The 14,932-nt window shown below is 34.3% G+C and overlaps 1 protein-coding gene across 7 annotated transcripts in view; it reads left to right on the forward strand.

The window, feature by feature from the left end:
* The window catches only part of TRAPPC13 (trafficking protein particle complex 13), a 38,971-nt gene that overhangs the window by 4,847 nt on the left and 19,192 nt on the right, over positions 1-14,932 (forward strand). For all 7 annotated transcript variants that reach the window (XM_038530742.1, XM_038530743.1, XM_038530744.1 and 4 more), the window contains exons 2-4: positions 6,997-7,065; positions 7,622-7,721; positions 9,589-9,673. In XM_038530742.1, the coding sequence (XP_038386670.1) occupies positions 6,997-7,065; positions 7,622-7,721; positions 9,589-9,673 (254 nt within the window). The remainder of the gene's footprint in view (positions 1-6,996; positions 7,066-7,621; positions 7,722-9,588; positions 9,674-14,932) is intronic.

The raw sequence follows: 14,932 nt of genomic DNA on the forward strand, positions 1-14,932 counted from the left end.
GACCGTAATGTATCTTTAAGGATATAACTTATTTTGAAGGGAAATATCAAATGTAGATAAGAGATTCTTATTCTTTAATCTAGTACAAGTATTTCAGCCTTATTGATGGTTAATGCTGATTACTAGTTGACTGGTTCCTGTGAGTTTCCCGTAAGCAAAATGTTATAAATTGGGTTTACACTTCACGTCATAAAAATACCCAAAGTGATCATACAATAAAAGTTATATGTAAAAATGTATTTATTTGGCAAATTTTAAATGCCTACCATGAGATAGATGTTAGAATGTAGTATGGAAGGAGAGAAACATGGACCTTGTTCTTACAGAGCTCATGTGGAGTTATTCTCATTACAAGGTCGAACCAACTCCCTGGGAGAAAAAAAAAAAAAAAGTAAGACTGTAGTCTTTCTGGAACGAAGACACACATTTGTCTTGTGGTGCTTGATTCAGTAAGGGCTCAATAATACATGTACATGCCATTTGGAGAGATTCTTCATAGCCCGAGTGAGCTGAGGTTGCTAAAGAGCAAACTACTAATTTTTTAAAAAATTATTTATTCATTCATTCATTCATTCATTCATTCATGAGAGACACAGAGGCAGGGACACAGGGAGAGGGAGAAACAGGATCCCTGTGGGAACCCGATGTGGGACTTGATCCCAAGACCCAGGAATCACGCCCTGAGCCAAAGGCAGACACTCAACCACTGAGCCACCTGGGCATCCTCAAGCTACTAATTTTTAAATAAAGAGATAATATTTTCCAATTAGGTTTCAGTCTGTCCAAATACTGTTTTAACTACTTTCAGTTACCTTTTTATTGTCTCAAGTGAGCCTGCTGTCCAGAAAATAATCATCATGTGTATGTGATGCTTCCAAATGTCTTTAAATAAAAAATCACCAGGTCTGGAGGGAATTTCTGAGGTCACTTCTTCAGTAATTACTTCCTTTTTCTTTCCTTAATCATCTTTTCACCATGGACGGCTGCAGAAATGTCAAGAAGTTATTCAATATTGCCAGCAAGCTTTGCAAATAAGAGTTGTTAATATTATTAGGCAGTCAAAGACAGTGGATTTAATTTGTTTAGGTCTTATTTACCAGAAGGCTGCTAAACAAGGGTTAAAAGTTATGTAACTTGAACAGAACACAATTTTTTTCTGATGTAGTTTTATTATTTTGAAATGATTGTTCACAGCACTGAAAATATAAGGTACAATCAAGTCATGAGATTGTTATGGACATTTTTTATCCGGATATCATACTTAAAAAAATATTTAAATTCAATTTAGTTAACATATACTGTATTATTAGTTACTGGGGTAGAATTTACTGATTCATCAGTTGCATGTAACATGAAGTGCTCATTATGTCACGTGCCTTCCTTAATGACCATCACCAAATTACCTCTTCCCCCCCATTTACCTCCTTTCCAACCACCCTTAGTTTGTTTCCTAGAGATTAGTATCTCTTATGGTTTGCCTCCCTCTCTTTTGTCATCTTATTTGGTTTTTCCTTCCTTTTCTGTATATTCATCCATTTTGTGTCTCAAATTCCATGTGTGAGTGAAATCATATGGTATTTGTCTTTCTCTGACTTATTTTACTTAGCATAACACTCTCTAGTTCCATACATGTTATTGCAAAGTTTCATTCTTTTTGATAGCTGGGTAATATTCCATTTTTATGTGTATACCACAACTTCTGTATCCAGTCACCTATCAGTGGATATCTAGGTTCTTTACACATCTTGGCTGTTATGGACATTGCTGCTATAGACATTGAGGTGCACATTCCCCTTTGAATCACTATGTGTGTATTCTTTGGATAAATACCTAGTAATGTAATTGCTGGGTTTTGGGGAGCTCTATTTTTAACTTTTTGAGGAATCTACATACTGTTTTGCAGAGTGGCTGCCCCAGTTTCTATGCCCACCAACAGTGTAAGAGTGTTGCCCTTTCTCTACATCCTTGTCAACATCTATTGTTTCCTGAGTTGTTAATTTTAGCCAAGAATCACACTTTATTAAAAGAGTTTCAAAGAGACTCCTAACTCTGGGAAATGAACAGGGGGTACTGGAATAGGAGGTGGGGGGGAATGGGGTGACTGGGTGACAGGCACTGGGGGGGACTTGACGGGATGAGCATAGGGTGTTATACTATATGTTGGCAAATCGAACTCCAATAAAAATATATATATATTTTTTTTTTTTGTAAAGTTTCTTTGCCTTCATATGTGGCAGATTTAAATTTTTCTCACTTGTATCAATTGCTTTCTACCTCTTTGAGAAGCAAGGAAAGAGCAATCAGACATGGAAAACTCAAGGTTGAGTTTTACGGCAAATAGTGCTCATGATTTCAAAAGAAGGGGAGATCCATTTCTGATCTACCTAGACAATACTTAGGTAATTAATACCTAAGAATTTAGAATCCACTGCTACTTTGTAGCTTTTTAGAGTATTTAGAACTTTAGGACTGATGATTCTAGCACTAGCTAATAGAAGGTCTCTGCACTATTTCTCATTTCCACTGTTAAGTCATAGATTTGGAAGATAATTGGGGACACAAGAATGTGTACAGAAAGGTGAATCTCTGAGGACATTTGATAAAGTACTGATAGCATTTACTATTTAGGAAAGTGGTAGCAGTACCATAATATTATTTTTTACCTGACAACCTCTCTACCTTCAGATAAATGTGAAATTCAATAAACGAAAGATGTGGAGGGTATCATATGAATTTAACTTCATTTGCCAATTCATCAAATATCTTAAAGGCCATTTTTTCGAGAATTTCAGAGATGAGCTCCTGCATAATGATTCACTTTGATATAATGTGTTCAAAATGCCCAGAATTCACAGTTCACAAACTTGAAATTATTCAGAGACTAGACAGGCAAGACTGTAGAAAATAGTTAAGGACTCTGAACTTGAAGAAGATTCTCCCTAATTTAATTCTTTCATGTTATTTCCAAGCAAAATGTATACACAAGTTGAACTTGGCCCAGTTCATTAGTTCATTAATTTCATAAATTATTGAAGACTTACACACGTTTTTTTTTTTTAATAACAGTTGAAACCTAGATTTCATAAAAATGTCTGTTTTGTGAGTTCCAATGAGAATGGTGCCACACATGACACTAGTTGCTGTGCGTAGTGATTACGTGATTTGGCACTTGGCTGAAAATCACATACTCTCTTCGCCTCTTTAATTTTTGACCAAGAATCTTTTTTAACATTGAAGGCTGAATGTAAGATTATCTTTTAATAACCAGTGCTTTACTGGGGTGCCTAGGTGGTTCAGTGGGTTAACCCAACTCTTGACTTCTCAGGTTGTGATTTCAGAGTTATAACATCAAGCCTGGCTTCAGGCTCCATGCTCACTGCTTCTCTCCCTCTCCTTCTGACTTTCCCCCATCTATATGTACTCTCTCTAAATATATAAAATGAATACATCTTTTAAAAATGAATAACCAGTGCTTTATATTTCCTCTGCCAGGTTTGTTAAACCTTACTTTTTGTTGGTATTTGCTCTTTTCCAACTAACATTACATGTAATATTCGAGGTTCATTAATTTGCTGTAAGACGGGAAATAATGTGTTTTGATATGTCATACTTTTAAGTTACTACTGGGCTTTCCCAGTTTGTGTTTCAGAATCGGCAATATGACAAACTGTGCTTTATAGTAGTTTTCTTTGAGTCTTCAGGATGATAGTATTCTTAACCAACTGCTATCCCCCCTCCTCCACTAATTTTTACCCTCTTTGAAAATATGAAGAAAACAGGTATTTTTAATACCAGTTTGGGAAGTTTTTTTTTTTTTTAATGGAGGGTTATCTTTTATCCACTACTTATTATCTCATCCCCTAGAAAATCATAGAATCCATAAAATTAAGCTTTCTAAGACTTTTGTACACAGTGGAAGTTTGAGCATATACTAAGGAAATAAGTTGGCTACATGTTCGGGTAAACTCAAAAACAATTTATCTTTTTTTTTAAGTATTTAATTTACAGTTAGTTATCATACACATAATATTAGTTCCAGGCGTACAAAAAGTGATTCAGCACCTTTATACAATACAGGGTGCTCAATACAAGTGCACACCTTAATCCTTTTTACCTGCTTGACCCATGCCCCCACCCCGCTCCCCTCTGGTAACCATTTGTTTGTTCTCTTTAGTTAAGGATCTGTTTCTTGGTTTGTCTCAGTCTTTTTTTTATTCCTTTTGCTGGCTTTGTTTCTTAAATTCCATATATGAGTGAAATCACATGGTATTTTCAAGGACACTTTTTTAAAAGAGTGTTTTAGGATTCCCTTGAGAATGTATTTTTATTAAAATTAGATTTCTTCTGAAATGAAAATAAAGGGGAATAGAGAGCACCATTTGGTGTTAAAGGTGAGCTTAGAGTCTTAGATATTTGGATTGTGAAAAAAAAAAACAAAACCTGTCTCATCTATCTCATTTTTAGAGCGTTTTTTTAATCCCCTTCAGATTGTACTTAATTTTAATCGACTTTCGATAGAAAAAAGAGCGAAATAGAAAGTTAGAAATACCTCCTCAACCACTTCCAGTGCCTGCCTCGTCAACAATCGGTAGCTAGCTGATTAATACTGTTTGAGATGGAGTCCTATTTTGAATTCCTATAGGATGTTTCTGGTAAGACATCACAGTGCAGGTTTATGGCCCAATAGGTCTATAAATAGACTTATAATTAATAATATAGAGAATTATTTTTGAACAAAGTGAATTTATCTGAGTTCAGATCTAATTTTGCAACCTATCTGCTGTGTAATCTTTTATATGCAAGTTACCTTCCCCAAGTGTCATCCTTGGTAGATAATGATACCAAATTTGTAGTCATGGGAATTAAATGTGTTGATACTTGTGAGGTATTTAGCATACTGTCTACCACTAGTAAATACCAGTTATACAAGTGACTTCAGAAATTTTAAGGTTAATATCTGTTGCCTGTTTCAATAGCCATCTAGTTATATTATCTGTTTTTATTTTGTTTTATTTATTTAAGCTCTGTGCCCAGCATGGGGCTTGAATTTATGACTCTGAGACCAAGAGCCAGCCAGGCACCCCTCAACAGCCATCTATTTAATATAACATTGTTTAATGACCTCAGTTCATGAAACAACATCTTCAAGATAATGCCAGTTACTTGAGGAGTTGGGTGAGGTGCTAATTCTTGCATTCAGCAAAGATTTATAGAGTATACTATGTGCCAGAACCTATGTCAAGCAACAAAACCAGAAAACAATATAAAACTTAAGAGCCTAAACCTCATGGAGTTTGAATCAGAGTGCTATAAATAAGTATGTACATCAGTTCATGATAAATATAAGGGACTATCAGAAAAACAAGGTGAGCTGTTACTTCTTTTTTGGAAAAGATGACATTTAGGCTGAAACCAGGATAAAGGCACTAAATTTGGTATGAATGATATCGCTAGTTAGTAGTTAGGTGGTACATGTTTACATATACTAATAAATACCACTTATATTGTGAATTGACCATTTTGGGAAATAGTCTTTAAAAGTTTTTTGGTTTGATTTGAATGAACATTTTTAATAGAGTATAAAGAAATAGTCTTCTTTGATTAATTTTCTGAAATATTTTACAAGTTTTTATGATTTTTTTTAAAGATTTTATTTATTTATTCATGAGAGAGAGAGATGCAGAGAGAGAAGCAGGCTCCATGCAGGGAGCCTGATGTGGGACTTGATACTGGGACTCCATGATCACACCCTGGGCCAAAGGCAGGTGCCCAACGCTGAGCCACCCAGGCGTCCAAGTTTGTATGATTTTTACTGTTAAATTTTTGTCTTTATTTTGATCTGATCAAAGATCAATCTTTTAAAATAATTGAAAAACATTTTGTTTTTTAGTTGGAACGTCCTCACTAGGCTAGGTTTCATAAATTTTCACTCTTTTTAGTTTTCTGTGGCTTAATTTTTTGCCTGTTAAATATTTGATACATAGGCAATTTATTTGATATTTGAAATGAATTTAATTAAATTTTTAATTTTTTCCAAATAGCTAACTAGTTGTGCTAGCACTTTGTCATGTTTATTTTTTTTCTGCATCCTAATAATCTTTTTTAAACTAATACATCTGTGGTCTTGCATTAATAAGCCAGTTAGTTGATTATAGACTACCTTTTAATATATGGTAAATACATTTCTTCCTCATTGTTTTCCCATTAATTTCCCTAGCTTATTTTTACTTCTTTTTCTAAGCTTCGGCACACTCTGTTATGTCCCAAGAACAAATCTTAATTTTGGTTGGAATTTTAAAAAGCTGTACATTAAGTGATAATTTTGTAATTTCTGTACAGAATTAATAATACATAAAGATCCACTTACTGAACTTCCAGTGGCTGGCGATTAGAACCAAGAGATAAAGCTTTATAAAGATTCTTTTTTTGTAAAATTACTCTTTCATCTTCAAGATGGTGAATCAAAACATCACTCAAGATTATTTTAAAGGTCTTTTTCTCAGGCAACCCCGGGTGGCTCAGCGGTTTAGCGCTGCTTTTAGCCCTAAGGCCTGATCCTGGAGACCTGGGATTGAGTCCCACGGGCTCCCTGCATGGAGCCTGCTTTTCCCTCTGCCTGTGTCTCCGCCTCTCTTTCTCTCTGTCTCTCATGAATAAATAAATAAAAATCTTTGGGGGGAAAAAAAGGTCTTTTTCTCATATACCTTAAGCTTTAAAGTTTCTTTATTTTCTAGTTTTTCTATAATGTGATATTCTACATTTACATTTAATTTTTTAATATATTAGGTTTTAAGTAAATCATATAAGGTTTTCTGTTATAAATTAACATTTTTAGTAAATGATGTGTGAGTTTTGGAAGTACTTAATATTATATTTAGGGAGTTTTCAGGTTGTATTTGATTTTATTATAGAATTGATGAGTACCATACACTCAGTTTGGGAATACTAGCTCAAAGCAATATTAATATTTTCTTTCTTTTTTTTCTTAATTCACAGTGATGCGGTTAACTAAGCCTACTTTATTCACCAATATTCCAGTAACATGCGAAGAAAAAGACTTGCCTGGTATGCTTTATTCTGCTTACACTTAGGGAAAAGTTGAAACACAGATTGCCTGTATTACCTTGGAATAAACATAGTTTTGCCAGTCTTATACTAATTATTTGCTGCATTCTTTGTCAGTTTTTGTATGATGTAAATGGTAACCATCTAAGTAGTAGATCTCACCCATAATCTCTAAGTCAAGGTACTGTTGATATCCCATGGCAACAAGAAACTTTTAATTTTAGTAAGGATACATTCATAGTCATGACACTAAAATTTTATTTATCCTTAAATGTTCCATCAATGTGTGTATTAGCATTCTCTTTATTTAAAATTATTAGTGCTCACTAAATATATTTTTTATCTCATGATGTTCATTTGCCTTTGTTTCTAAAGTGTTCATTTTCTATGAAACTAGAATTTCTTGGCATGCATTTGTTGTAGTAAAGATTATAAATTAGATTTTTATGATATAATTTTTGTTAAGATTCTTTTTAAAAAATATTTCTTCTAGCTATTTCTTTATGGAAGTAAAACTTACAAGATTAAGTTAGAATTTATGTTTTTCTTTCTATAGGAGATCTCTTTAACCAACTCATGAGAGATGATCCTTCAACTGTAAATGGTGCAGAAATTTTAATGTTGGGAGAAATGTTGACTTTACCACAGAATTTTGGGTAAGAATGATATGTTGAGGGCAGCCTGGGTGGTTCAGCGCTTTAGCACTGCTGTCAGCCCAGGGCCTGATCCTGGGGACCCGGGATCAAGTCCCACATCGGGCTCCCTGCATGGAGCCTGCTTCTCCCTCTGCCTGTGTCTCTGCCTCTCTCTCTCTCTGTCTCTCATGAATAAATAAATAAAATCTTTAAAAAAAAAAAAGAATATGTTGATATAAACTATGCAACATTACTTAAAGCCATTACAAATTATGTTCTCATAAAATAACTATGGAATGGAAAATTACTCATCCTAACACACTTATGTAGTTAAAAGAAAAAAAGATTTTACCAAAATTATACTTTGTGATTCTGGGTTTTGTTTTGTTTTAACTAAAAAATAAGATACAAAAAAAAGGGAGGGATGGGGGTTTCTAGGTGGCTCTGTCAGTAAAGTGTCCAACTCTTGATTTCAGCTCAGATTGTGATCCCATGGTGGTGAGATCAAGCCCTGTATTGGGCTCGTGCTGGGCATGGAGTCTACTTAGGATTCTCTCTCTTCTTCTCCCTCTGTCATCCCCTCCTAACCCCCTGCAAATTAAAAAAAGATAATACCAAGTATGAATAGTGGTTTCTAGGATGATAAAATTTTATGTATTCCTTTTATTTTACTGATTTAATATAAATGTCTTTCAGAAGTGACTTTCTTGTTCAGTTTCATGGCCCCTCTCCCAACATAAGTTATAAGACTTGTCAGCTCTTTAAGAACTGTCAGGGATCCCTGGGTGGCGCAGCGGTTTAGCGCCTGCCTTTGGCCCAGGGCGCTCGATCCTGGAGACCCAGGATCGAATCCCACGTCGGGCTTCCGGTGCATGGAGCCTGCGTCTCCCTCTGCCTGTGTCTCTGCCTCTCTCTCTCTGTGTGTGACTATCATAAATAAATAAAAATTAAAAAAAAAAATAAGAACTGTCAGTTTTTCCCTTTCTTACTCTTATTCTGGGTTATTAATGAGGTAGATGCCCTTGGTTTCAGTCTGTTTGCAACTGAGAGAATTTAAGACCACATGGAATTTTTTAGGTTTTTAAAAACAGTTTACGGAATATGGTCATTAACTTGTATCTTGAAAGCTTGGAAATATATTCATGTAAAATATTTTTATGGATTTTTGTGTAATATATATTTATAAATAGGTATTCTTATAAAATATACAAAAAATACAAAGTAAGGCCAGTAGTCATGTAACCATTATTTATATTAGAATAACTTAAAGTTATTAAAAAACTTAAAAAACTAGACACATTGGTAAAAAATACTGAGATCGATTACTTGGGTCTCTTCTAGATTTAGGGTATAAGTTATATCAAAAATCGCCATTTCCAGCCTCTTCAGAAATAAATCATAAGACTTTTAACATGGGTCTGATTTCAGGGGCTTATGTCTAGGGAAACGGCTGTTTGTGCAATAGTTGAGGACCATAATAGATACCATGTTTTATAGCATATGTCAGTATTTTGAGCTATACAGGACAATGAATCAGCAGCCTAGGGTATACAAAGGAAGGCTAAAGTAGTATTTTACGAATCTCTATCTTAGATTATTTATTTATTTATTCATGAGAGAGAGAGACAGACAGAGAAAGAGGCAGAGACACAGGCAGAGGGAGAAGCAGGCTTCATGCAGGGAGCCCGACATGGGACTTGATCCCGGGACTCCAGAATCACACCCTAGACTGAAGGCGGAGCTAAACCTCTGAGCTATCTGGACTGTCCACGTGATTTCTATCCTTTAGTAAATTCTTTTCCATCTTAAGTTCTTAGTGGTGCTCATACAGAATATTTATATTAAAGCTTGGGTGAATTTCTGGCTAAAAGTGTACTTTATTTTACAGGAATATATTTTTGGGAGAGACCTTTTCCAGTTATATCAGCGTTCATAATGATAGCAATCAAGTTGTAAAAGATATATTAGTAAAAGTAAGTGGCATTCTTGTTTGGGATATGTATATGCTTTTATAAGCTTTGTAATTTCTTATGTTTTTGAAACTTCCTTAAAATGCATTTTGATACTGGACTTTTAACTCTCATTAACAGCAGGCATTAATTCAACCCTTAAAGGTATAAGATAATATGCTAAGCACAGAATCATTTTTCCTTATTCTCAAAGGTTGTGATTGCTAGGGTGACAAAGCAGACCAAGGTTCAAGTTTTTATTAATAATTTGTGATTAACACAGTAAAATTTGAAAGGGGAGGATCACAGAGGATCATGTCAGTCACGAAGTCTTCCTGGAGGAGAAACACAACAGGATCTTGAAAGAGTGGTAGGATTTAGAGAAAAAGAAGTACATGCTAATCAGGAGCAGAGGCATGGGAATCCATAATGTGTTCTTTGTAACAGTGAGCAAAATTCAACTGATAGAAGAAGTAGGTAAGTTACAGAGATGTGTCGTAGCCTGAAGTGGAGCGTCTTGAAAGCCAGGTTATCGCTAAAGGTTTTAGGGGCCCCCCCCCTTTTTTTTAAGGCAGTGGGCAGTCAGTGGGGACCTCTTGAGCAAAGGTATTCACACTGTGTTGGACGACGGATAGGAAAGCACTGTATGGGTTGCTTTGTAGGAAATATACCAGTTTGAAGATTGTCACAGTAATTTAGAAATCAAGTGATAAAATATGCAACTCAGTTAAATAGTCTGAAATGTATTCAGATGAGATCAGGTGCGTTCAGGGTGGAATGGCCAGAGACTGAAATTTATTCAGAAAGAGAAAGGGCATGAAGAAAGTAAAGATTTAGGGTAAGTCGGGAGAAGTCATCAAGGGGATCTTTATGTGGTAACTTTATGTTACTAGAGCATTGCCAAAAGGGAAGTCCAATTAAAATGAGTTTTAAAGTGATCAGCAAGTATTTAGAATTGAAAAGAACCTCAGAGAGCCAGTATCCCAAATTTCACATATGACCCAACTACCAGAAACTAGATGCAAAATTTTCATAAATGTTTGTATGTTTGTCATACAGGGATGGAGTTTCTGCCTTTTATTAAATCATGAGTTGGGAGACAACAGCCTGCAGGCCAAATTTGGTCTCTTGCCTGTTTTTATAAGGCCTTTGAGCTAAGAATGGTTTCTACATTTTCAAGTGATCCAAAAGAAACAATCTTATTACTTTGTGATGTGAAAATGCAGAGATTGATGTCCATAAGTAAAGTTTTTTTGGCACACAGCCACAGTCATTCATTTATGTATTACCTAGGACAGATTTCAAGCTACAACTGAGGAGCTGTAGAGTTGCAAAGACATTGTATGACCTGTGAGGTCCAAAGTATTTGCTATCTGACCTTTTAAAAAGTTGGCCAGCCTCTATATTGATTGTGAAAAGGTCTGACTTTGAGAAGTTTGAGAATATAAAGTTTTTTCCTGGCATACACTTGACTTTCAGTAAATGATTATTTTTGTAAGGTGAATAAATCACCAAGTGCATATGATTTAAGTCAGTATTTAAGAAAGTAATAATATAGCATACTTAGTATAAAATATGTATTATGTTGGCTTTATTCAGTTTTAATTTCATAAAGGCAGCAGTATTTAATAATGATAGTAGCTAATATTTATTGTGCAGTGCCCAACAAGGGTTATCTTAGTTTCTCAGGTAAGATGTTCAGATTCATGATATACACACATAAGCCATTTTTTACATCAGAATAACTTAAGAGGATATAGCTGAGGAAGCACAGCATGACATTGGCCTGATTTTTTCTTTTTTATGTTGTCTATCAAAGCTTTAGATGTCAGTATTACGGTTTCTTAATAAAAGATGGAGATAATTTTCCTTCATTTTCGGTGTCATTTTAATGAATAATATATGTGGAGCATTTAGACTGTCTGGTTTTTGTAGGGTTTATAGAATTCTGTGAAATCATGTGAGCTTGTGTGTCTGATGGGGGAAGTTTCTTGGTAACATTTCTACTTTTTTCCTGTGGAGATCATTTTAAACTTTTTACATCTAACAGTGTATAACAGTTTGTTAAACTGTTTTATTCTAGGAAATGCTCCACTTCAGGTAGTATTTGCATACAAGTCTGCAAAGTTGTCTCTTAAAAAAACTCTGCTCTTTCAGTGTTATTTTCCCCTGATCACTTCTTATTTTGCCTAATTTTGCTTTTTTTTCCCATTAAACTATCTTTTGATTTGTGTATTTTAATTTTTTTTCAAAAAAGCTATTTTCATTACTTGTATTTAATTTATATTTCATTACTTGTTTTTTTTTCTCTACCTCATTGATTTTTGCTTTTAACAAGCTCTTTTCATGTGCTTCTAATTTTTTACTTTGTTCTTTTCTAGCTTTTCAGCTGGGGATTTAATTTTTAAATTTTCATTTTTTAATTTCTGTTGATAAAAGTGAATTTTCTTCTGATTGACCACTTTAAAAATATCCTACAGATTCTAACATATAGTGTTTTCATTATGATTAGTTTTTAAGAATTCTATAATTTAATTTGTATTTATTTCCTCTTTTACCCAAGAGTTGTTTAATGGGTTTTTCAGATAGAAAAGCTTTTTTTTTTTTTTTCCTTCTGGTTAATGATCTAAAGGTTGTTTAATTGCATTGTGATAAATATTTTTCTTGTTTTATTCCTACTTATAGAACTTGCTAGTGTTTTCTTTGTGACCTAATATTAATTCTTAATGAATATTTCATGTGTAATTGAGAAGAAGTGTATTTTCTGTTACCCATTGTAAAGCTAGATATGTAGATCCATAAGATTTATCTTACTGATGGTGTTGTTAGGTCTCCTGTATCTTTATCTTTACTTCCTTTTTTTTTTTTTTTTTTGTCAACTTGATCTGTATTGTACTGAAAATGACATGTTAATCTTATTAGTATGCTTCTATTTATATCTTATACTTTGTGCTTGATAAAGGCTATGCTGTTTCATTCACAGATGCTTGTTCTTCGTTTCAAATTGTGGCTTATAATATTAAAAGTTTTCTCCTTTTTTATGTTTAATGGTTTTCAGCTCAGATCTTACTTGAAGTGTCTGTATCACTACCCCGTTTTGTAAACTGTTTCTATTTGCCTGGTGTGTCTTTGTTCTTTTTATTTTTAGCCTTTCTCAGTCATTTTGTTTTTATTGATGTTTCTTTTATATAACACATATTTGGTCTGGCTTTGTAAGCCATCTTGAATCTTTTTGTTAGATGAATTAGTCCATTCACATGTATCGATAAGTTTACATGGTTGGTTTCAAATATATCATGTTATTGTCTATTTAAATAGTAAGCATATTACGTTATATCTGCTATAACTTTTTTCTCTGCGCAACATGTTTTCATTCCTTATTTTTCAAATAATTTTTGTGTTTAAGAAAGTTTGTATTTTTGTTTTAAGTTTTGCCTTTATATTTATGCCTTTTATGATATTCCCCCCTTCACTGTTTCTTACTCAACTGCTTACTGTAGGGCTTTTAGTCTTTAATAGCATCCTTTAACAAATCTTACCTATTGCTTAGACCACTTTCCTTTTCCCCTTTCTCATATCTTCCCATTTTTATTTGCATGTTGATTGGATGGGGATTTCTTAAGTATGCTCGGGACATGCTTGTGGGTGTAATATCCTCTGAGCCTTGAAATGTTCAAAAGTGTTTTTATAGTTGAAGGACAGTTTGGCTGGATATAAAATTCTTTATTATATTTTCCTTCTATATGATTTCTGAAAATGCTACTCCTTTGTTACTTAGTTATATATGCTGTTTTTGAGAGGACTAATGCCAGTCTAATTCTCTTGCCTTGTAAGTTATTTGATAATTTTCCTGGAGGCCCTGGGGATTTTTTTTTCCCTGTATGTTTTAGAATTGGTTGTTTGATGTCATTTCTCTGATAGCAAGTGGACCCTTTCAATAGGTAAGTTTTGATTTTTTATTTCTAAAAAGTTTTCATGGATTGTATTTTAATAGTAGTTATATTCTATTATTTTGTCATTTCACATTTCTGATATGATTTGTGTCCTTTTTTTTCTTTACTGAATTCAACCATATATATTCTTCTCTAAAAAAAGTTTTAGCTCCATGCTAAAAGAACACAACAAAAAGTTTTAGTCTTAGATTTAAAATTCCTCATTCTGGGCAGCCCCGGTGGTCAGCGGTTTAGCGCCGCCTGCAGCCCAGGGCGTGATCCTGGAGACCCAGGATCGAGTCCCACGTCAGGCTCTTTGTATGATGCCTGCTTCTCCCTCTGCCAGTGTCTCTGCCTCTCTCTCTCTCTCTCTCTCTCTCTGTGTCTATCATGAATAAATAAATAAAATCTTTAAAAATAAAATTTCTCATTCTAGGTATTTTTTCATATTTCAGATATTCTCTTGAAGATAGTTAATTCAGTTTGACTATTTTACAGTTGTCTTCTGTTAGTACACAATTGTTCACTATTGGTTTTGGGTGGCAGTTTTTAATCAGTGAATTATTTCAGTTCTCATCTATTTTCTTTTTACAGTATTTTTTAAAGATTTTATTTGTTAGAGAGTGAGTGTGAGTGTACATGAGTTGTGGGGAGAGGCAGAAGGAGACTCCTTGCTGAGCAGAGAGCACAGTGCTTGGGATCCAGGGCTCGATCCCGGGATTCTGGGATCATGACCTGAGCTGAAGGTAGGCCACTTAACCAACTGAGCCAGCCGTCCCCGCCCCTCTTTTTACAGTATTTTTCTATAGATGAAGACTGTTCGTGGCTTTGCATTCTATGAAATGTAGTTTAGGTGCTTTGATATTCCTAATTCAAAAACACCCTCTTAAAGCATTGTGAACAAAGTTTGGTTTCTTTACTGGGTGGCCTTTGGGGAAGCTGATGGAGGAAGAAGGGAGTGTGTGTTCCTCAGATTTTCTCTTTTTATATGAATTGTAGTGTCCTAAATTTTTCCTCTTCACTCATTTCTAAAAGCTATCTCTCCTTTTTAACTCTTTTTCCCCTGAAGTGTTTTCTTTCCAGTAATGCACTTTCTCAGTATTTTCACACTTAGAATAGGCTTTGTCTTTCTGGAAGTGGTTTAGATCAGTGTTAGGCCCATCTCTACTCTTTCCTTAAACTTCTCATTCTTTGCCAAGACACATGACAAGAGCATGAGAAATCGCTTGGCAAAATTTTGATATTTGTCTACTTACAGGTAATTTGAAGTTTGGACATTTGCTAGTTTCTAATTATACTAACACAAGGTTTGGGAGATGACTTGGGAGATTCACAATTACACTGCTGTTAT

Source organism: Canis lupus, chromosome 2, assembly GCF_011100685.1.
Source record: "Canis lupus familiaris isolate Mischka breed German Shepherd chromosome 2, alternate assembly UU_Cfam_GSD_1.0, whole genome shotgun sequence".
Classification (NCBI taxonomy): Eukaryota; Metazoa; Chordata; class Mammalia; order Carnivora; family Canidae; genus Canis; species Canis lupus.